This window comes from Gracilinanus agilis, chromosome 6 (genome assembly GCF_016433145.1).
Source record: "Gracilinanus agilis isolate LMUSP501 chromosome 6, AgileGrace, whole genome shotgun sequence".
NCBI classification, from domain to species: domain Eukaryota; kingdom Metazoa; phylum Chordata; class Mammalia; order Didelphimorphia; family Didelphidae; genus Gracilinanus; species Gracilinanus agilis.
In genome coordinates, this window is record NC_058135.1 from 76,466,248 (window position 1) to 76,488,129 (window position 21,882).

Sequence of the window (21,882 nt, forward strand, 5' to 3'; positions counted from 1 at the left end):
GAGAGAGAGAGAGAGAGAGAGAGAGAGAGAGAGAGAGAGAGAGAGAGAGAGAGAGAGAGAGAGAGAGAAGATAGGGAAAAAATCGGCAACACAGATTAGTAAGCACATAGCAGAAATCAGAAAATACAAACAATGTTCCACATTTGTGGCCTCTCACTTCAGCAGAGGAGTGGGGCAGGATTGTGCTTGTTCAATAAGTGTTCTCACTGCCTGAAAACTTCTCTTGTCTCCTTTTTTTGGGATGTGCTTTCAGCAGTTACCTACTCCCTATCAGGTCCTGGGCTAAGCCCTAGAAATGCAACTTCATAAAAGGAAAACAATCCCTGACCTTGATGAGCTCTTAGGGGAGAAAAAAGACAACATATACACAGAGAAATAAATATAAACGATATGTGAAATGAATAGAGTAGTTTGGGGAGTGGGGTGGAGTTCTAATAGCCAGAGAGAGGATCTGGGGATGTGAACTGAGCCTCCAAGTGGGCTGAGGATTCCAAGGGGCATAGGAGAGGAAGGAGAGCATTCCATAATGGAGTCACAGCTTGTACAAAGGGACATATGGAATATTGTGGCATTATAAATTTCTCCTTTCTAAAATCTTTTCAGTGTACCACATTAAGAATTCTTCTCCACCATGGGAATGCATCTCCAATTTTACCCATGGAAATACCATTGGGACAGTAGTGTTTTCTTCACAGAAATGTTATATGTTCAACTTTGCTAGAATCTATTCAGTTTTTAAAGCAGAGATGCCTCTTTTGCTGTTTACTTTTTGCTAATATTTGTCTAAATATATTTGAATAAATACAGATAATGAACAAATACCAAAACAAGTTCCAACATTTCCAAAGGAAACTCAGTTCACTCTTGATTTTTCTCTATTCTTTCCTATTATGTGAATGATAATTTTAGAATTGAAGAGAATATAGCTGGAAATAGCTGTGAAGCATTGTGGAATCAGGAATATTCTCTTATCTCTGTTAGATACTGACTTCACCAGGCAAGCTGTAATCTCTCAGTGGATCTAACACTGAGATAATCGGCTGAGACATGCAGGCAAAGTTTATAAACAAACTTTCCCAGAGGCAGCCAGGTAGCTCATTGGATTGAGAGCTAGTTCCTGGTTTAAATCTGGCCTGATGCTTCGAAACTGTGTGATCCTGGGCAAGTTACTTATCTCCAATTGCCTAGCCCTTACCTCGCTTCTATCTTGGAACTCATATTGAGTATTGATTCTAAGATAGAAGGTAAGAATTTAAGAAAAAAAAGCTTTCTGGACATGCATTTTAATTTTTTAATTCTAATTAATTACATTTTAATTTGTATTGGCACATTTTAATCTGTATCGATAACATTTTCTCTATCTATGTCATAAATATAGACAATCAGCAAAACTAATAAATCTTTTGTAACATCAGAATAATTCATTTATATCAATAGAGGGAGTTTCTTACACTAATGAAAAAAAAAAGTCCAGATCCTGTCACTTTCCCCGTACCTAGAATATCATTCCATTCTTTAAATTGTCCATTATGGGAGGATTTTGGCCAATATCATGGGGTATAGTTGTATAGGATAAGCCCCAGAGTTTAAAAAATAAAGAAATTAAAATGTGAAACAGTAAGTGCCTCATTCAAACAAAGCCTTGTGGAGCCCTGGACCATGAATAAGGTCTTTTGCATGCTGCTACTTTGGGGGGTGGTTGTTGAATTTTGTGAGCTGTTCAGGCAGAAAACTTTTCATCCAATAACTTGTTAGCTGCAACTTTTGACAGCAGTGAACATCGCTTCCGCTCTTGTCATCGTTGATTTTTTTTAAACCAGCTCCCTTTGCTCTGTCCCTTACACTAGACTAGTAAGACAAATGTATCAATGCAAACTGTTTCTTTCTCTATTTTGTTCTCACTCAGGAGCCCCAAACTACCGTAATCCACAACCCTGATGGAAACAAGGTATTCAGAAAGAATCAACTCCATCTTGCTTTTTTTGTTATTGTTGTTATTTTTTTTTACAAGATGCTCTTACATTTCATGGAAGATTCAAACCAAAATGAGTTCATTTTCCAGAATTAGACAAACACATCTTCATCATTTCTCTCTTTTTAATTTGTTTTTAAATCCAAGGACTCTGTAGTTCTAATTCATTTAAGGAACTTACACCCAAAAAAAAAGTCTCATTCTCCCTGAAGCCTTTCAGAATATCATTTTGTATCCAAAGCCATTCCATCTGCTCTTCTTTCTGTCTGCATGGTCATGCAGCGTACTGTGGATATGTTTTCTGCATGGAATTTTAGATTTTGTTGCTATATCATCCAGCTTTCTGTACGATTTTAACACTTGAGTTGGCAGGGAGTTTGTCTTCATTTGGGGTAGCTTTTGAGTTTGGATCAGTTCTGTTGTCAAGGTGTGTCCTTTGTTCATTTCCACGTATTTGTTTTTCTGCATGACTTTGAGCAGAATTCGGGAGTCTTATCTCCCCGTAAGTTGTGCTCTGTCTTCTCATTTGCTCTTCCCGAAAAGAGATTTCATTGTTCAGACTGAGGATCTAAAAGCCAAGAAGACTATGGTTCTATGTGCTCTCAAATAATAAATCGTGTGGTTGCTCAGCATGTTGGGGGTGGGGGTTGAATAACTTACACTTGCATAAGTATCTAAAGGATGAAAGGAAAAAAATTCTGAATGCTTTACCTTGCTCTTATTCAATTGTCATAGAGTTCATTTCCCCTATAGAGGAAAAAAGATGTTACCATCCATCTTAGTCAAATTCTATATTCAATCATAGACCATATTTCCCTTAGGATGTTGTTCCAGACCTAGGTTACAATTTCCCTCTTCAATAACCTTACCTTGCCAAACATTTAAAAGCCACAAAACAGCAAAAGGGAGGCTATAAAGTATTATGAAGTATTGGTGTTCATAGCACTATCATTTTAGATGTTTTTGCATAGCCCTGGCATTTTAGATATAGAATTTCTCCAAAATCTCCCATTTCTCTTATGACTTCTTCACAAAGTCAAAATAATCACACAAGGGGGAAAAATTAAAACAAAAACAAAAACGAAACCCAAAGTTATAATTAAAGGTCATCGTCAGGAAAAATGAAAGTCCAATCATAGAAACCGGCGTGGATGCTTCAATAGTACTAGCTACATTCCTTGTGAGAGATGTTGCATGGTATTCTCTCTGCTTCCATCCTTGACTTTCGTTTTACAGCGCATGGTATGGCTGTGACCTTTACCCACATCCTGGATTGGAATCGAACACCAAGTCACCCTCCGAAAAGCATGGGGATGGTTTTCTGTATACAGTGCCTTTTATATGCTTGATTTATGCTTGTACTTTTCATGGAAATAGTGAAATCAGTAGTTTGTTTGTTTGTTTTTTTACCATTTTTACTCTTTTTTAACATAGTTTCAGAAAAGGACACTGACTAGAGTTGATTTTTTTTTCCTAATCACTCTAAAAAATGTTTTTGCCTCATTGAATGTGTGATCCCTAATCAAAAATATGGACCTATTTCTTTTTCTTCATAAGCTATTTATAATTTGATAAGTTAAGGATGTAATCCACCCCGTTCCTACCCATGGCATGTTAATGAAACATGGCAGACTTTTTCCCCCTTCCCTAGAAAAAATGCTTTCCAGAATCATTCTGGATTGTAGAGTAGTATTAGAATATTGAAGAAATTTAAGAAATAATTGCTTCTCTCAACATTGGCAGTGTCCTTTTATAGATCTTACTAATCTTTCACTTCATGTATTGTTTCATGGATGCACGTGTATGTAGCCTTGCCTTTTCATTATGGGAGAAGGGTTCTTACCAATGTGAACTGGTTTCTGATTTAGAAGAAATTATATGACAACTCAATCTAGTAGTATTCAGTGAAATTGTATTTGTCAGGGCCAGACAGGTTCTTTTGAAATTGGTTTCACTATATATCAAATTCTATTTTCCTGTCTTTTCCTCAAATTATAGAATGGAATTTCTTCACCGATGTACCATTCTACACACAGGAAGAAATCATATATGTTGCAGAGCTTCATTTGTAGGGAGGGAAACTTAGGTTAAGATCCCACCTTTAACACATGTTAAAGGCCACTGTGTGGCCATGGGAAAATCCCTTATTAACTTTGAGAGTTATTAAATAAAATATATAAACAAAAGTTAATAAATAAAATTAGTTAAGTTAAATAAAGTTAAATTTTAAAAGTCCCAAAAAACTCTATGAAAGTAAAAGTTATATAATGGGTTGTTTTTTTTCTATCATTGTAGGCAATTTGAACATCCAAGATCCCATGATCAGAATATCAGAGATAGATATTCTTATTGTTGCTGTTAATAATAATATTGAGCTAGTATTTTCATAGGGCTTAAGGTCTGCAAAGTGCTTTATAAAAAGATCACATTTTATCCTCACAATAACCTTAGCAGAGAGGTGCTTAGATTATTTGGCTTAGAGTAGTTAAGGAACATACTAGCTAGTAAGTGTCAGAGGTTGGATTTGAACTCAAATATTCTCTCTACTAACATTTAAATCTTAAAAAAATATTAAAACCAACAGGTCCAAACCTCTCTTTTCCCCCTCCAGCATTTTATAGGCAAAGGAAACTGACTTGCCCAGGGCCACACAACTAATAAGTCTGAGGCAAGATTCAAACTCTGCCCTTACTGTCTTAAAGTTCTTCAAAAGATGAAACAATAGATGCAGACCTAAAAGATGGAGGAGAAAAAAAAACAATATTTCTATGTATAAAACTTAGCCTGCACTTTAATAGGTATTCAATAAATAGCAGCAGATTTGTTGGATAATGAAATTTCTCTAAGGTTAAAATTTATTCATATGAAATGGGTTTTCTCTATTAAAATAGATTTAGAATACCTCCTTTTTAACAAGAGTATAGGATAAATAAGATGAGTTTCATTGTTTTTTTTTTAAATACAGTCTTTGGTTTCTCTGAGTAATCTAATATTACTCCCCCTGCCCACGCCAGAACTGGCCATGACATCACAACACTCCCTTTTGAAATGGACAGAATGTAGCATTCTGTAGTCCATTTTTGTTCCTGCTGAAACCATCAGAGTCTCTGCGTCCATTTGCATGCGAACACATTCACACACCTGGCTTTGGGATATGCATGTCCTGTGCACCACAAGCTACATTACTTGCTTAAATGTGTGAGAATACAATGTGAAACAACCGTGTGCATCTGAATTCTGTCTGCTTCTTAACAGGAGTCCACTGAGAGTTCCAATACAACCATTGAGGACGAAGATGTGAAAGGTATGATTAAAACTAAACAGCTAGAAAACTGAGGCACAGTTAAATTAATGGGCAAATATAAGATTGGATTATTTTTGAGCAAAAGTATTTTTTTCTTTCCAAGTGGTATTGTAATAATACCTAAATTAATCTAAATATGCTTATCAATTATCTTAGATTTGCAGGATATTTCATCCTACCATGTAATTTTAAAGCCTCAGACCTCATTTTTGTTTTGTGTGTTTGTGTGACATTTGATCAATGTATAATTATATAAGGTAGCAGATTTCATTTAAAAATATAGTTGGGGGACAGCTAGGTAGCTCAGAGGGTAGAGAGCAGGCCTGGAGATGGGAGATCCTGAGTTCAAATTTGGCCTCACATACTTCCTAGCTGTGTGACCCTGTCACTTAACCCCAGTTGCCTATTCCTTATCATTCTTCTGCTTTGGAACCAATATATTCTATCAATTCTAAGACAGAAGGTAAGAGTTTAAATATATATATATATGTATGTATACATACATATATATTTATATTTTATGTCTGTGTATATATGCACATTCTATCAATTCTATCATATTCTGTCAATTCCAAGACAGAAGGTAAGAGTTTATATATATATATATATATATATATATATATATGAATAAGCAGAATATCAAAAGAAGTAGTGTGGTATAATGAAGGAGAAAGGGTCATTTTTGATGTAAAGAAAACTTCTTTGAGCAACTCCAAGATTAAAAGGTGCAAATAAAGAGTTTCTGGTCCATACTAGAGAAGACTGTTTTCATATTGGTGAAATCACTGATTGAGTCTAGGAGGGGGGGAAAAAAGTATCATAAAACCCACATTAAAAAAAACTGTAAAAAGGAAGAACTACATTGTTCCAAGAGCCAGGGTCTTCTTGAGTGGTATTGTCTATAGGGCAATACCCAAAGTTTCTCCTTTTGGTTTTGTATTATCATGTTCTGTTGTGCATTTTTACATTTCTCTCTGATGTTTTATTGTCTTCTGTGTTCTTTTTGGTATTGCATAAAAGAAGAATTTTAAATCCAGCCATATTTACTGCTATTTCCTAAGGCGCTCTGCAATATTTAGCAGACATTCTGATATAATAGAGTTCGTTTCTTAATTTTTTGCTACCAGTTCTTTTTTTATTGTGTTATTTTAATTCAGTTCTTCTAGTATTATTTCGTTAATGCAGTACATTAGTTTTGTAACAGCTCTTATTCTGTTCACAAAGCTTTCGTGGCACATTTTCTCAAAGGAAAGTGACTTGGTGGGAGGGTTAGGGTTGTTTGTTCTTGGTAGGATTTTTTAATAGCTTCTTAACTCCTAAAACAATATAGAATTTAAAAAATAACTATATAGCCATTACTGTTACTTATTTAGTTGCATCACATAAAAGGATTTTCCTGGAAAGTTGCTTATCTAATACATACTATAGGGCAAAGGATATTTCAGTAACTATGTAGTCAAGGGGATTTGGGAGAGGAAGAAGGGTGAAAGTTGATAAGTTTTCTGCTTCATTTTCAGTTGAGTGGAATAGTAAAAGCTGGGAGAAGAGACACCTTACTGTATCAATTACACAGAATCACTGACTTAACTAAAATATGGATGAATCAATAGATGTACAAAGAGTGTAGAGGAGTAGTTTTTTATTTAATCAGTCTACTCATTGGTAGGCACCTGGGTGACACAGTGGATAGACCTGGGGGCAGGAAGCCTCATCTTACTCAGTCCAATTATGACCTCGAGATACTGAATAGTTGTGTGACCCTAGGGAAGTCACTTAGCCCAGTTTCCCTCAGTTTCCTCAATTATAAAATAAGCCAGAGTAGGAAATGTCAAACCACTCTAATATCTCTGTCAAGAAAACCCAGATGGGGTCATGAAGAGTCAAACATGACTGAAACAACTGAGTTCATCATTGCCTGGACCATGTGCTTCAATGAAGGGCAACTCATTGCATCACTATGGTCAGGTGTGATAGACATGTCTTATCAAGTGAAGAATACATCTGAGGCAGCTACATGGTACAATGGATGGAGTGCTGGACCTGGCGTCTGGAAGACTTGATTCATATCCAGCCTTGGACATTTACTGGCGATGTATCCCTGCGCAAATTACTAACCTCAACTTGCCTCAGTTTCCTCAGATGTAAAATGAGGATGACTGTATTTACCTGCCACAGTTGTTGGGAGAATCAAATGAGAAAATATATATAAAGCACATAGTATAACTGCCACATTGTAGGAACTGTGTCAATGCTTATTCTCCCCTCCCTTTTCAGAAAATAGCATAATAATAGCAACAACTATAATAATTCCTAACATTTATATATGTTTGCATAGCACTTTTCATGCATTATCTCACTTGAGATTTCTTATTGGCCCTTTCAAACAAGCAACATTTGGTTTTTTGTCTGTTTAATTCACATGTTTCTTTCAAGACTATGGAAAGATTCCCTCCCCCTTTGCATAATTCTCTGGAAGACTTTGAATTCCATACATAATTTCACTATGAAGCTAGGAGAAAGAATCTCTCTGATATCTCATACACAATATCTTCTCTTAGAAATTGCTTAATAGATATTGAAGATTCCCCTTTTATTACCATAACATTTCAATTCATGGTCAGGGATCACAAGAATATTGTAGTCTTTCAAGATTTTCAAAATTTTGTCATTACATAAAATAAATACTCCTTATAGGCTCCCTTAGATGATATTATTTCTTCCCTTTTGTGATCTCAAGAACCCAGACTTTCCAACATCCCCTTGGAGATTTCACAGGTTCAGACACCATGATAGTCTTCTTCTAAGTCAGGTAAGTTCTCCAGGAAAAGATCAAAATGGAAAAAGAAGGCATATCATTCAGGCTAGGTGACATATTTACTCTCTAGGTTTCCATGATCACTTCTGTGTTGGTGGCTGCTTTATCTATATCTCCAGCCTCGACCTCTCTTCCCAGCTCCAGATTCAGTGTTCCAGCTCCTTACTATGCCCCTGTGATGGGAGAAGCACCATAGGATGTCTCCAAGCTCCATGTGCCTAAAACTAAACTCAGCAGCTCTCTCTCCTCTCCCTGACTTCCATTTCCTGTTCTCCATGTTCATAGCCTTGCAATAGTATTTTGTTCTGAAGTACTAGTGATGGATTCATCTTTCTAATTAGATGTTCTTGACCAATCACTCCATTGCTCAAAACCTTTTGTTCTTGAGAGGACCTGGTGGTGGAGGCAGCTTGGTGGCTCAGTGGATAGAGAGCCAGACCTAGACATAGGAGGTTCTGGGTTCAAATTTGACCTCAGACACTTCCTAGCTGTGTGACCCTGGGCAAGTCACTTAACCCCCATTGCCCAGGCCTTACCACTCTTCTGCCTTGAAATCAATACATAGTATTGATTCTATGATGAAAGGTAATGGTTTTAAAAAAAAGAACCAAAAACACACTTCATCACAGTGGATCATCTGAGTGAGAACATGGTAAGGGAATAGGAAATTATTAATATAAATGATTATTACTCCTCAAGATAATTCTGTGATGTTGATGCATCAGTGTTATTATCTCCATTTTATTGGTGAGGAAACTGAGGCTCATAAATCTTAAATACTTTTTTTGAGTGTCACACAGCTAGTAAGTCAGAGTTAAACCCAGGTCTGTTGTTCAATGGTCCAGTGTTATTTCCATTATATCATACTTTCTCCCTATGCTGGATGAATTAGGGAATGAATGAATGAACTAAATAGACAGGTCCAAGACTTAAAGGATGTTAGGCATGGAAGAATATCATAATAACCTCAGCACAGAGTTATTTTATTTTAAATTTACTAGAATTAAATAAATAATTGGTTCATTGCTAATCTCAACCTAATCTCTACACATATTCTTCCTAGGACAAATGTCTCTTTTGTCAGGTGCTTTTGACAGCGAATGGTGTCACAGAGCCATGAGGCTAAAACAGATTTCCAAAACCCAATGAGGCCATCCTCTTGGCAAAACAGAAGAGTGTATAACACGTCCATCCAAGCCAGTATTTAAATTGTTATTAAATGTATGTGCTTATGGTTTAGCCATAAGTCATAGCAGTAATAGCAGACGAGGAGAATAGACAGTTGTCCAAAGGGAAATAAAGTGCCAGTTAGCCAAATTCCTTATTTGGTTTAGCCAGGGAACCATTTTTCTGTGTTTTTGATGAACTGTTGCTATTAGAAAAAGCAATCTTTACTTTTAAATTCTCGAGCATTAGAAAAGAAAAAATAGCTGTATCATTTCCTAGAAAGTTTGGAACTTTGGGTAAGTAGAATAGGAGAATATAGAGGGAACTTCTGTGGTGTAATTCATATGTATAATATCTCCTCTAACATTGTTTATCTAATATTAGAGAAATAACATTCTACCTGTGATAGGGAATAAGGTTAAATCTGTCAAGTATATTTGTTATAAACGAGAAAAGTGGTCTTTCTTACCCAGATTTCCCCCTTATTTATGAATAGTGGAGTTCTTAATAAATGCTATGTTTCATTTAAATTCCAAGGTAGAAGCAAATCTCTATAATATTTTCTAAATTATTGTAAATTTTTATTAGTCATAGTGGTCCCTCAAAATTAAGATAAAAACACTTAAGTATACCTTATTTAAGTCTCTCTTGAAATAAGTTGGGCTTATCTTTCATCTTTAAGTATGTTTGCATACATAAATGTATAAAGAAATCTCACAGATTCCTAATATGTCAGGAAAAATTCAACAGTCTAATTACTTCCCCAACATTCTGTCCTCAGGCATCATTTGATAATTTTCTGTATCTTTTCCCCCCAAATACTCCTCTGTGTTTATTTGTTGTTTAGTAGGGACAAGGGAACTTATTAACCTCTTCAGTTTTATTCACAAAAGTTGGCCAATATCAATCACATCTCATTAACAAAATGGAAAATGCTGATTTATTGGCAGAGTGTTGCAGGATTTGCAAATATTCTTCAAAAAGATGCTTAGCGATGTGTATTTGTTAAGCAAAAACTATAGCAACAATCACATATAAATGCTTTTATTTAGAGAAAGAAATCATCTGAGTAATTGAGGTCCACCTAATTATACATATTATTAGCCTTCCTTTTAAGAGATGGTCCCACTAACAACATTGTGTGCTTATAAAAAGTGATATGTGAGCAACAATCATTTCCACACTGTGTACATGTGAAGATTCTCCTCTGATTTATGTCTATAGCCACTGTTTGCAGGCCCTGTCGCTGTGTCCCACTCTGCCTCTCCACTTCCTAGTCTGCCCAGCACCATTGGTCACAGTCAGACCCTCCATCTTTGATTGAAGCACACCGAGCTGGTCCATCTGCTGCAGCATCCCAGCATTCCACAACTAACCAACATCTTTCGAGTTGTGCTTCCGTGTGTCCTATTCACATCTTTCCTACTCATCACTCTTCAGTAGCTGCTTGAATATCTTGCTGTCATCTTCTTCCCAACACATATAATCCAGGGAAGTTGTAGGCGAGAAGGCAGTAGTTTGGCACTGCCATTTTGAATGTGATCCAGAACAGTTGTCCATGGGTGTAGTCAGTGGATGATGCAATATGTCCAAGCACTATGGGCAGCTGAAAGGCATGCTCAGGGGAGAAGAAAAAAGAGAGAAGAAGAAGAAAAAAGAGTAAGAAAATGGAGAAAAGATAAAGATAGGAAAGGAGAAAAATAAAATGGGGAGGAAAGGAGAGAAATAAAAATGGGAGATTGTCTAGCATCACCAAAAATGTTCTCAAGTGTCAATCCCTAGATTGGCTATCACTGGTTAAATAAAATAATGATCAAAGGAGAAGTAAAGAGAATAGAAAATATATAATGAAACATGTAGGCGTATCCTAAATTAATTATATGAATTATTTAACTAATAAGTTTTTTTAAACCTGATCTTACTCCAGATATTCTCCAAAAACCTTTTAACTCAATAGACAACCATGTTTACCCTAAGATCATAGATTTTAGAGTAAGAAGGGGCTTCAGAGGTTATCTATTCTAATCTTCTCATTTTACAGATAGGGAAACTGAGACCTAGAATGATTTTGCCTTGACCTAAAACAGATAGATATTAAACCTGAGATTATATTCATCCTCAGAGACTATGATTTGAAATCCAGCCTATGAATGGCATCTTAGAAATTCCATATGCCAATGAGTTCCTGTACTCTTGCCTCTTAATATTTACTTAAAACTAAATTATTTATATATGTAAATATATATAATTATTTATATAAGATAGACTACAACTTTACTGTAATATTTGCTATTTAAAAATGGGCCAGTTGCTTAACTTCTTTGAGCTTCAGTATCTTCATTTGCAGAGCAGAGATAATAATATTTCTATTCCCTACCTCACAGGGTTGTTGTGAGGCTCAGATGAGAAAATGTTTGTAAAGTACTTTAAGGATTTTAAAATTATATAAAATGTATACAATTTTTTAAATGGTGGCCTACTTTCTTATATTATTTCTTAAGGACTCCAAGTTAAAAACTGACATAAACAAAATGATTGTCTTTCAAACGGAAGAAAATAACTTAGGAAGTTTGCAAATGGCCTGGGGAAAATAAATGCAATTTTCTTTTCCTCTTTTTAACAACGCTACATAAATTTTGAAATTTCAAGATTTCTTTTCTATTTCTAGATCTAAATTCTTCCATAATTTCACTTAAAATGTATTTGAATAGTTCAGAAGAAAAAAGAATACATGTTCTTTATGCATAGTTATTTATTCCTATGAGAAATGGATTAAGAAGAAATCACTCAGATTTTTATATTTTAAAATTTTTGTTGAAAGTTTATTATATTTTGCATTATAATTTAGTTGGACATAATTTTTGTTTACATTAATTATCTAGTTTTCTTATTATCTGATGAAATAGGTTAAATAAGCTGCTAATCTTAAAAGCTACCTCTGAGTTTTAAAATACTTTTATTATTAATTTCAGTCTTTTTTAATTGATTTTCTTTGCATTTAGCTTCATTTAATTTTGAAGCATTAATATATCATGAGTTCTGTTACCAAATCTATTATTCATCACTTGGTAACTTTGGAAAAGTTACTTTTTTTCTCCTCATAATGGAAGAATTGATGTTAACCATATAGAGTTTATTTATTGTTTTTTTCTCCCTCTCCCCAAATAAAGTAATGCCAATAGAATGCTATGAGTTACCTGTAGTAATCAATAAGGAATATATAATAATATATAACCTCTTATAAATGTTCTAAAATAACAGCAAAAATAAATTACATAAAGAACTCAAATTCAAAATTGAGTAAGAATAATTATTTATCATAAAAATATTTCATGCAAACATATAAATATAAGATATTTTGTTGTTCACTCATTTCAGACATGTCCACTTCTTGTAACTGACTACATCTGGGGTTTTCTTAGCAAAGTTATTTGAGTGGCCTGCCATTTTCTTCTCCAGATCATTTTAAAAATTAGGAAACTGAAATAAGCAGGGTTAAGTGACTTGCCCAGGGTTACACAGCTAGTAAGTGTTGGAGGCTGGATTTGAACTTAGGAAGATGAGTATTCCTGATTGCAGGCCCTATGCACTGTACCACCTAGTTCCTATCATAAAAGAATAGCCTAGGTTTTAAAATATGGCCCTTTGTTGTTATTCTAGGGTTTTCATTTCTTAAATAGCCATAATTGAATGATAATAATAATAATAATAATTGTAGCATTAGAAGAAATGAGATCAGACCTTCACTCTTCATGGCACCAGTGCCCTCTGGACCTTAGTTTCTTCCTTTGTAAAATGAAGAGGTTATCTCAGATTATGTGAATAATCTGCTCAAAATCCTAAGGACCTCTAAACATTTGTCCTAGCAAAGATATTTTTCAAGTAATCTAGTATAAAAGGAGCATATAGGAACTTAATACCAAGCATTATCCCAACTTTTGTTAGTTTTTCTCTCAAAAATTCAATTATAAATATTTCTCACACTTTCAATATGATCAGGCTGTCTTTAGTGCCAAATCAAAGGCATTAAACTTCTAGTGTAGATTATTTTCTACTGAGAAATAACTTTAGAAAATCTGTTTAGCAAAACAGATTTTCTAGTAGCGTTGTTGTGTGCCAGTTTCCAAACACATCCCTTATTTCACACATTCCATGCTGCTTCCTGAACACTTGAAATCTTCACCATCTCCCTTCCTACCATCTTCACCTATTAGTATCCTACATCTACCATTCATTGTCCAGGCTCATGTCACCTCCTTCATATTCACTAGTTTCTCCAACTGAAAGTGATTCCTTCTTGCATTCTACTCTCCAGTTATATTCTGATTTATACTATATTCTTCTGGGTTCACATGTTTTTACTCCTAACAGATTGCAAGCACATTGAGAGTAACGTACAAGTCTTATTACCTCTTCCCCGAACTTCCTAGAATAGTATGTGATATTCCACAATGTACTTAATAAATATTTGTTCAGTAATCAAGGGTGTGATGGCAAATGTTTAATGACAACTTTTAAGTTTAATCAGCATTATTAACATTTTCTCCATCATTTTCTTAAGTCTAAACAATCAACAAAACAATGAATCAAACTGATTTGTATTATTTACCAACTTCTGAGACAAAGAGTTGCATTAAAAATTGAACAGTCCTGATATGAGTTCCAAAATACCCATGAATGTACTAGAAGCAAGACTAACTCCCTTCTTTCACTTGAGTTAGGAATTCAGGTAAGTAGTAAGTTAGAGAATAGAAGAAAGAGAAGCAAGAAATTTAATCATGATCCTCAATTCTCCATTTTCAGTAAGCCTCAAGTATCTTAGATAGCAGGAAAATGTCATAACCAAATAATTAGGATACAAAAGATCGGGACTCCCTTGTTTAGTGCTCAACTCACTGCCACATACATGTTTATCCTCAAAAATATTTTATAAAAATAGTAATTTTCTTTGCTTTCTCTTTCTTTACCTTTTTTCCTTTTCTTCATTTCTTTCTTTTCCCCTCTCATTTTGTTTCTCTCTTTCCTTTTTCTCTCTCCCTTTTTCTTTCTTTTTTCTCCTCTTTCTTTCTTCCTTCCCTTCTTTCTCTTTCCTTCTTTCTTGTATTCCTCCCTCCATCCCTTCCTCCCTCTATTCCTTCTTTCTTTTTATGTTTCTTTCTTTTTATGTTTCTTTCTTTCTTTCTTTCTTTCTTCTTTCTTTTTTCTTTAATATTTAAGTGACAGAATTATTCCCAAACTACTGTGATTGAGTAGAAAGAATATTGCATTTAGAATCTAATCAGCACTTGAAGTAATAATGAAGCTCAGTGTACAGACCAGGCAGGTATAATAGGATTATGTACATATATGTAAATGTGTGTATAGGAGTGGCCATATGTACATCTACACACATGTCTACATATGTGTATGTATTGTGTAACTGTAGAGCTATTTCTGTGATTCATATGCCTAGATATTGTATTTAAACCCTTGGGAGCTGATGAGATTATGGAGAAACCAAGAGAGATAGAAACACAGAGAGAGACAGAGAGACAAGACAGAGTAATGGAAGAAGAAAAAGGGCCTGATCCATGGGGAATACCCACAATTAAGGAGAACCAAAAGCCAGGAACCTCCCAAAAGCCCAGAGAGGAAATGTAGACTCCCCAAAGGCATTCGCCATGGCAGGGAGGATGTCTTGGGCAGAAATGGGATTCCCTCCAGAGCGTGATGTCCTCCAGAGTCTCCTGGTCACGAGTGACATGATGTTTATTGCATCCAATCCCAGACTACTGCAGGGCCTCCTTGAAAAGAAGCTACTAAACAGATTATTCCATTCCCATTTTCCCTAGGCAATAGAAAAACCTTCAGTATTAAAAGAGATTTTTGTTGTCAATGTTGTTGTTCGGTTATTTTCAGTAATGTTTGCCTCTTTGTAACCCCATCAGGCATCTTATCAGCAAAGATAATGGAGAGGTTTACCATTTCCTTCTCCAGCTCATTTTACAGATGAGAAAACTAAGGCAAATGGGGTTAAGTTATTTGCCCAAGGTCCCACTGCTAGTAAGCATCTACTGTCAGATTTGAAACCAGGAGAGTGTCTTTATCTAACTAATAAAGGTTAGCAGGTTGGTTATCTGTGAGGTTTATTAATTGCTTAGTTCTTGAGAACTATTCAGAATTGAGATCATTGCTTTAATATTATCACTGTTGGGAAGTTAAAATATTCTCATCAAATGGTTCTATGGAAATTAAATGGTTGATCAGAAGTCTTCTTCAATAGGAATATTCATATTTTAGAAAAGGTTAAATAACAAATAATGACCTATTCCAACCCATATTGCAGAATGGTTTTTTTTCTTTGTTTTATGGGTAAGTAGGTGGTGCAGTTAACTGTATTTGCCTCAGTTTCCTCATCTATAAAATGAGCTGGAGAAGGAAATGGCAAACTCCTCCAGTACCTTTGCCAAGAAAATTTCAAATGGGGTCAGATACAACTGAAAAGACTGAAAAATAACAATAATTATTATTGATAATTAATTATTGAGTCTAAGTCTTGAAAGAAATTCTTTGTCTGTCATTTGAGCATCGATCTGGTAGAATTTAGAGAGGCAGCCTCAGAGACTTACTAGCTGTGTGAACCTGAGCAAGTCACTCAACTTGTTTGCCTTAATCCTCTGGAGATGGACAGCATGTGGGCAGCCATTAGATGATTCATTTTATCAGCCTCCAGATACTAAGAAATGGAAGAATAGTGGTAGGTGGGGGAAAAAAAGACAAAAAAACATTGACTTTTCAGTTCAAGGACCTCTTTTTTCACCATTTGGCTCTTTCCTTAACTTCCTGGTTTTCGTCTTCATTATTCACTAATGTGTGCACTATAGTCACACTTCTCACTGTTCCTCACATTCATCATTTCATCGCTGATCTCCTTGGCTTTGCACCCATGCCTCTCTCTCTCTCTCTCTCTCTNCTGAAGGCCCACCACAGCCTGGCTCCAACTTACCTGTCCAGCTTCACCTCCCACCACTCCTGTTTCTGCACTCTGTCCTCCAGTCATATTAGATATCCTCATCCAGCCCTTGTCCATCTCAGCCCAGCTGTTTGCCTTGCCTCCAATGGACTCCCTTGACATCCATCTCCTATAAAACCCATCCCTTTCTTCAAGATGCAACTCAACTGTCACCTCTTCCATGAAGCCTTCCCTGGTCCACTCAGGGCAAAGGGATCTCCTCAAATTTCAGCTAGTTCTTTGCCTATACCTTGGCTTCATTCTAATTGCCATATCCTCCTTTATTATCTGTATTTTAGCCTTTCTTTTTCATTAGAATATAGTCTCTCTCTCTCTCTCTCTCTCTCTCTCTCTCTCTCTCTCTTTCTCTCTCTCTCTCTCTCTCTCTCTCTCTCTCCTTAGAACCGCTGACTTCCTTCCAGATTCATCTCAAATATCACCTTTTGCAAAAGTCCTTTCAGTCCCTCCAGTTTCAAGTAGTTTGCCTACTAAAGTTAGCCTTCCATCAGATCTGTTTGTGTGTCACATCATATACTCTTCAAAAATACTTGTGGAAGGTTCAATCCTACCTCCATGATTTATTAGCTATGAAAAGTCACTTTATGTCTGTGGGACTCAATTTCTTCATTTCAGGATGAAGTCTCACCAGTTGACCTCTGAGATCTCTTCTAGCTCTAAGTAGATGATGTTGTGATCTGAATTAGTGGAAAGAATCTCCATCCCGGTCCTTGGAGAACCAAAGCAATACATATAAAGAAGATAGGCTGAAAGATGCCTTCCTATCGGGTTTAATTAATGTTTATAATGAATTATTTTAAAGAAATGAGGCAATGAGATGGCTCAATGGATAGAGCCCCTGGACCTAGAATCAGGGAGACCTAAATTCAAATACAGCTACACATTAGCTGTGTGACTATGGTCAAGTCATTTCATCTCTATTTACTTTAATCCACTGGAGAAGGAAATGTAACACCACTCCATTATCTTTGCCAAGAGAACCCTCTGGGCAGGATGATGGTCCTTGGGGATCACAGAGAGTCAAACAGGATTAAATGACTTATCAACAACATCTTAAAGAAAATGGTGGATAGCTGTTTTAAATCTCTATTGAGCACAAATGAGAAAATATGTAGAAACTGAAGCCACCGGGACTTACGTTAGGTATAAGACAGACTTTTCCAGGAGTTGGATTTGTGTATAGTGGCAATTTTCCCTCTGAGGGAATCTACTGCTATTCTTTTCTCTCCAAGCCTCTTTTCACCACCCAAAGCTGCTTCTTCATAGCCCAGTCTTTGCTGAAGGTCATTGGTCCAGGTTTATGTGAGTAGATCTTTTCTCTAGTTAGAGTATAGAAATCAATGAAATTCTCTTTCATTTAGTTCCATAGCTTCTAGCCAAAATGAGTCTGAAATTTCTGACAGAGTCCATTTTCTCCCTTCATTTCCTTTTTCCATATAATATGCAGGGATATGTTGGAATCAACGTGTAAGAGATTCAACTGCTCCATTTTTAGTGTGAGTCTTGGAAATTGCCAAACACTGCAAATCATTACTTGATTTAGTGTTTTGTCAATTGTCTAAATGTAAGGAGGTAATGGAGAAAATTTAATAGTGCAGATTATATTTACAAGTGTGTCACAGGAACATCTTTTCCCATTGAGATGGCTAAGCACATACAAATCCAAAATTTCTATGGACCACCATACTCGCATCTTTGCAAATCTTTCAATATTAGTTGAACAAAAAAGTAAACAAATTTTAAAGAACAAAGATTTGGATTTAGCATAAGCATATAGCTAAGCCCCATGTGTTAGTCTCATATAAGCCTTGTCAACCAGACCCACATGTCCCCAGTTCCTGAAGTGTTCCTTAGCGACACATTATTCTTTAATCTAGGGATCACTAGGAAGTCAATTGCTAATAATCACGTGAGAATCTTTAGAGTTGTGGAAATGGAAGGAAGGAATTATTAATTCTTACTCCATTTAATATCCTATCTAGAATTTTTTAGTTGAAAGTAAATTATTTTCCATGTAACAACTATGATCATTTCTTTCTATAAAATGCTTAAATTGATGAATGATAAAGAAGGGAGAAAGGGTCTATCTTAATGCCACTGTGCATATCTGTCTGCTTTAAAATTCAGTTCCAGGGGGCAGCTAGGTAGTTCAGTGGATTGAGAGCCAAGTCCAAGGTTCAAATCTGGCCTGTGTGACCCTGGGCAAGTCACTTAACCCCCATTTCCTAGCCCTTACCACTCTTCTGCCTTGGAGTCAATACATAGTATTGGTTTTTTGTTTGGGGGGGGGGATTATAAACAAACAAACAAACAAACAAATAAATAAATAAATAAATAAATAAATGAATGAATGAATGAATGAATGAATAAATGAAATTCAGTTCCAAATTAGTCTAGTATCTATTGGACTAATCTGATACAAATATAGGGCATAGACTTGACCTGGGATTTCTACAGTAAAGCATAGGGAAATTCCACATTTAAGAAACTCCCCTCTACCAGTGAAGGTAGCACCATTTCTGTTATTTGAAGTCTTTGTTTCCTAGAATGGAAGTGTCAAACTCTTGCCCACCAAACCCAGAGTACAGCCCCAACCAGATTAAAATATATTAGAAAAATATTTAACAAAATAAATAAAAATATGGTAGAACATAGGTAATGGTTCATTCATAGTATTCTAAGGCAATATTCTACTCACGGAGATTTGAATTTGATGCCACTGGACTAGAGGATTGGAAAGTTAAATAACCCAAAATCACTCAGTCAGTATGTATCAGAGGCATAACTTGAATCTGAGCCATCCTGGCCATTCAGTCTGCTACTGTGCCTCTGTTGGTCAGATATTATTCCTGTTTTCATAAGGGTGAAATGAACAATATGGCCTTTCTAAAAAGGTCACTAATTGGTTCTTAATTCATCATTCATAATGAAGTCACAATGCTTTCACGAATGTAACTACACCTTTAAGTGATAAGGGAAGCTATTTCTGCAAACATCTTTAAAGGAAAGTTCTTCAGAGCTGGAAACCACCCCTACCAGTTCTAAATTGGTGTTCTGTGTCAGTGCTAAAGATCACCAAACCACACCATGTGTTTTGATGACTCATTTCAAAGCCTCCAGTTTGAAAGAATCCTTTCACCTGCCCAGTTTAGGTTTTCAAGAGGGTGAAGAGATTAATCATTTCTGGGGCCCCTGCCCCAGCAGACTGCTGACTGCTAAAGAATCATGACAACACTGGGTAAATTGGGCATTGGAATTCGCCTCACTTGGCCCAAGAGCTATGGCTTGGCACGTAACTCTTACAAGTTATCACAGGCTTCCAAAACTTCCTACAGATTTCTAATGTGTGTATTTTGAATCCATGGGTGGAGCCTTACCTTCTTGGATGATTAAGATGATAAGTGGATCACTCATATAGATTTAAGATCATAAGTTTAGAGTTGAAAGAGAATTTAGAGACCCTCTGGTCCGCCCCACTGATTTTACAGATAAAGAAACTGAGGATTTGGGTTTGGGGGACAAATAAAGGATTTGTGTTAAAGTCATATAGGTAGCTAAGTATCAGAGGTAACTTGTCCAAAGTCATATATGTAGTAAATGGCAGAGGTGAGATTCAAACCTAGGATTTGATTTCAAATCCTAAAACCTTTTTGCTGTATTACACTGTCTAAGAAATGTGTTCTTGGCAACACAGTTAGAAAGAAATATGTGATTTTAATTACATATGTATATAATTTATATTAATTTTTATTTATATTTATAATTTGTATTAAGTATTTCATATTTAAATTTATCCTGTGCAATGTCATATATACTTATAGGTAGATATTCCTCCCAACATCTCATTGTGTTCATTATGCACATTATTGTTGGGAAATTATCTTGCTTTCTTGGTAGCTAGATCATGTCACAATCTCTGACAAAACCTGCCAAGCCCGCAACACTTTGAGTATGGGTCCAAGTATATATTCTCAAAGGACCCACCTCCCTGAATACAGAGAAATTTATCATCCACTTGGCAATCACATGTGTGCATTAATCTTTTGGCCATGACAGCTTTTAGAGGCTATCTACCAAATCATAGAGAGATTGTAATCGACTTCCTTGGAAGGAAGAATTAGCACATGAAATCCCGGGTCCTTGAAGTACTGAACTAAACATCTCTGGATTTTGGGGGAAGGAAAGATATTTCACCCATCCATATGCAAAAACATGCAAAAACTTATTTTATTTTGTTTGCTCACCTGCCTAAATTGGAGAGTTTGAGATTATTCTGTCACAAAGCCTTAATAAGGAAGATAAGTCTCATTGTTCTTCTCCCTCTACCCTTTTGCCTTCTTCCCTGTCTCCATTGTGGGATCACAGATTTAGATACCTGGAAGCTATCTTAGAGGTCTGGTCATCTAAGCCCCTCACTTTATAGATGAAGCATCAAAGCCCACTAGTCAATATTTTCAGATTCCTATTATTCATCACCCATTCCGAGAACTATATAAGGATTGCAGCATGGAGAGAGGCAAGCTTGGGTATGTTAGCACGCCCTTCGGCAGGGAATGAGGACAGGAACCAGGGGTAATATCTGCCTCTGGGTTTGCTGGCCTACCCAGCTGGGTACCATGCATAGGGTAGGTTATAGTTAGATTCTGTTGCATCTTTAGTTATAAGCCCACACTCTGTGAACCCTTTTTGCTTTTCCATTTCAAGGAAATAAACATTGCAATGAAACTAATGTCAGTTAGGCAGTGGGATATTTTATCGGTAGTGATAATTTATATCCCTCTCACCCCCTCCAACTCTAGTTTTTGCAGCTTCCAGACCAGGCAATTACTTTGAAAATACAGAAATATGATGTCACAACACATCACTTCTCCATTATTGAATGCTAAAATAATCCTGCCTTGAAGTTTGGACTATCATCTTTGATTCTGACCCCTCTGGGTCAAAAACAGACGAATGGAAACATCTAACCATTCATGGAAGAGCGAAATAGCCTTCTTGGAGTTAAAATGCCATTCCATTGTTAGGACCGTACATGTGCTTGGCTTCTTCATATAAGATGATCTTTAAGCAAACAGCTGTTGCCCTAATGTACAATGAAATTTTGTGATACAGGAGGAGTCCCGGGAAGACTTAGAGGCCACAGTTGGTACTAGAATGATAAAAGACAAGTGAGACCACAACAGTGTAAAATGGAATAGAATCTCGGTATCCCTGATGGGAGGTTTTTGGAGATAACACAGAGCCTGGTAGATAGTGAGAGCTCGAGAATTGTTTGTTAAATTGAATTGACAGTAGAAAGTGGCTGTGAAAGATCCCATATCAAACGCCAAGGAGTTTGGATGCAGGGGACATATTTTCATTGTTGTTGGCGCAGGGAAACCAATTGTTTTTCTACCTATAAATAGAAAAAAAACAGATATGCAATTCTATTTAATGTCATTTTTATATAATTTTACTGAAGATATGTGAAGACTTGCATTCAAGGAAATGTGTTGCTATGCTATTCCTGCCCTTCATTTTGAGATATGTTCCTTGAAAATGTCTTTGGATTGAGTGATTATTTAGGAAAGCAGTATATCTGCTTAGAAATATATTCCGTTGTTTGGTTTTTTTTG

The 21,882-nt window shown here is 35.9% G+C and overlaps 1 protein-coding gene across 1 annotated transcript in view; it reads left to right on the forward strand.

Annotated features, from left to right (window-relative positions):
* LOC123252280 (calcium/calmodulin-dependent protein kinase type II subunit delta) overlaps positions 1-21,882 on the forward strand; it is a 366,372-nt gene that overhangs the window by 323,613 nt on the left and 20,877 nt on the right. Inside the window, exons 8-10 of the mRNA XM_044681659.1 lie at positions 604-677; positions 1,907-1,948; positions 5,228-5,276. Coding sequence (XP_044537594.1) covers positions 604-677; positions 1,907-1,948; positions 5,228-5,276 — 165 coding nt within the window. The remainder of the gene's footprint in view (positions 1-603; positions 678-1,906; positions 1,949-5,227; positions 5,277-21,882) is intronic.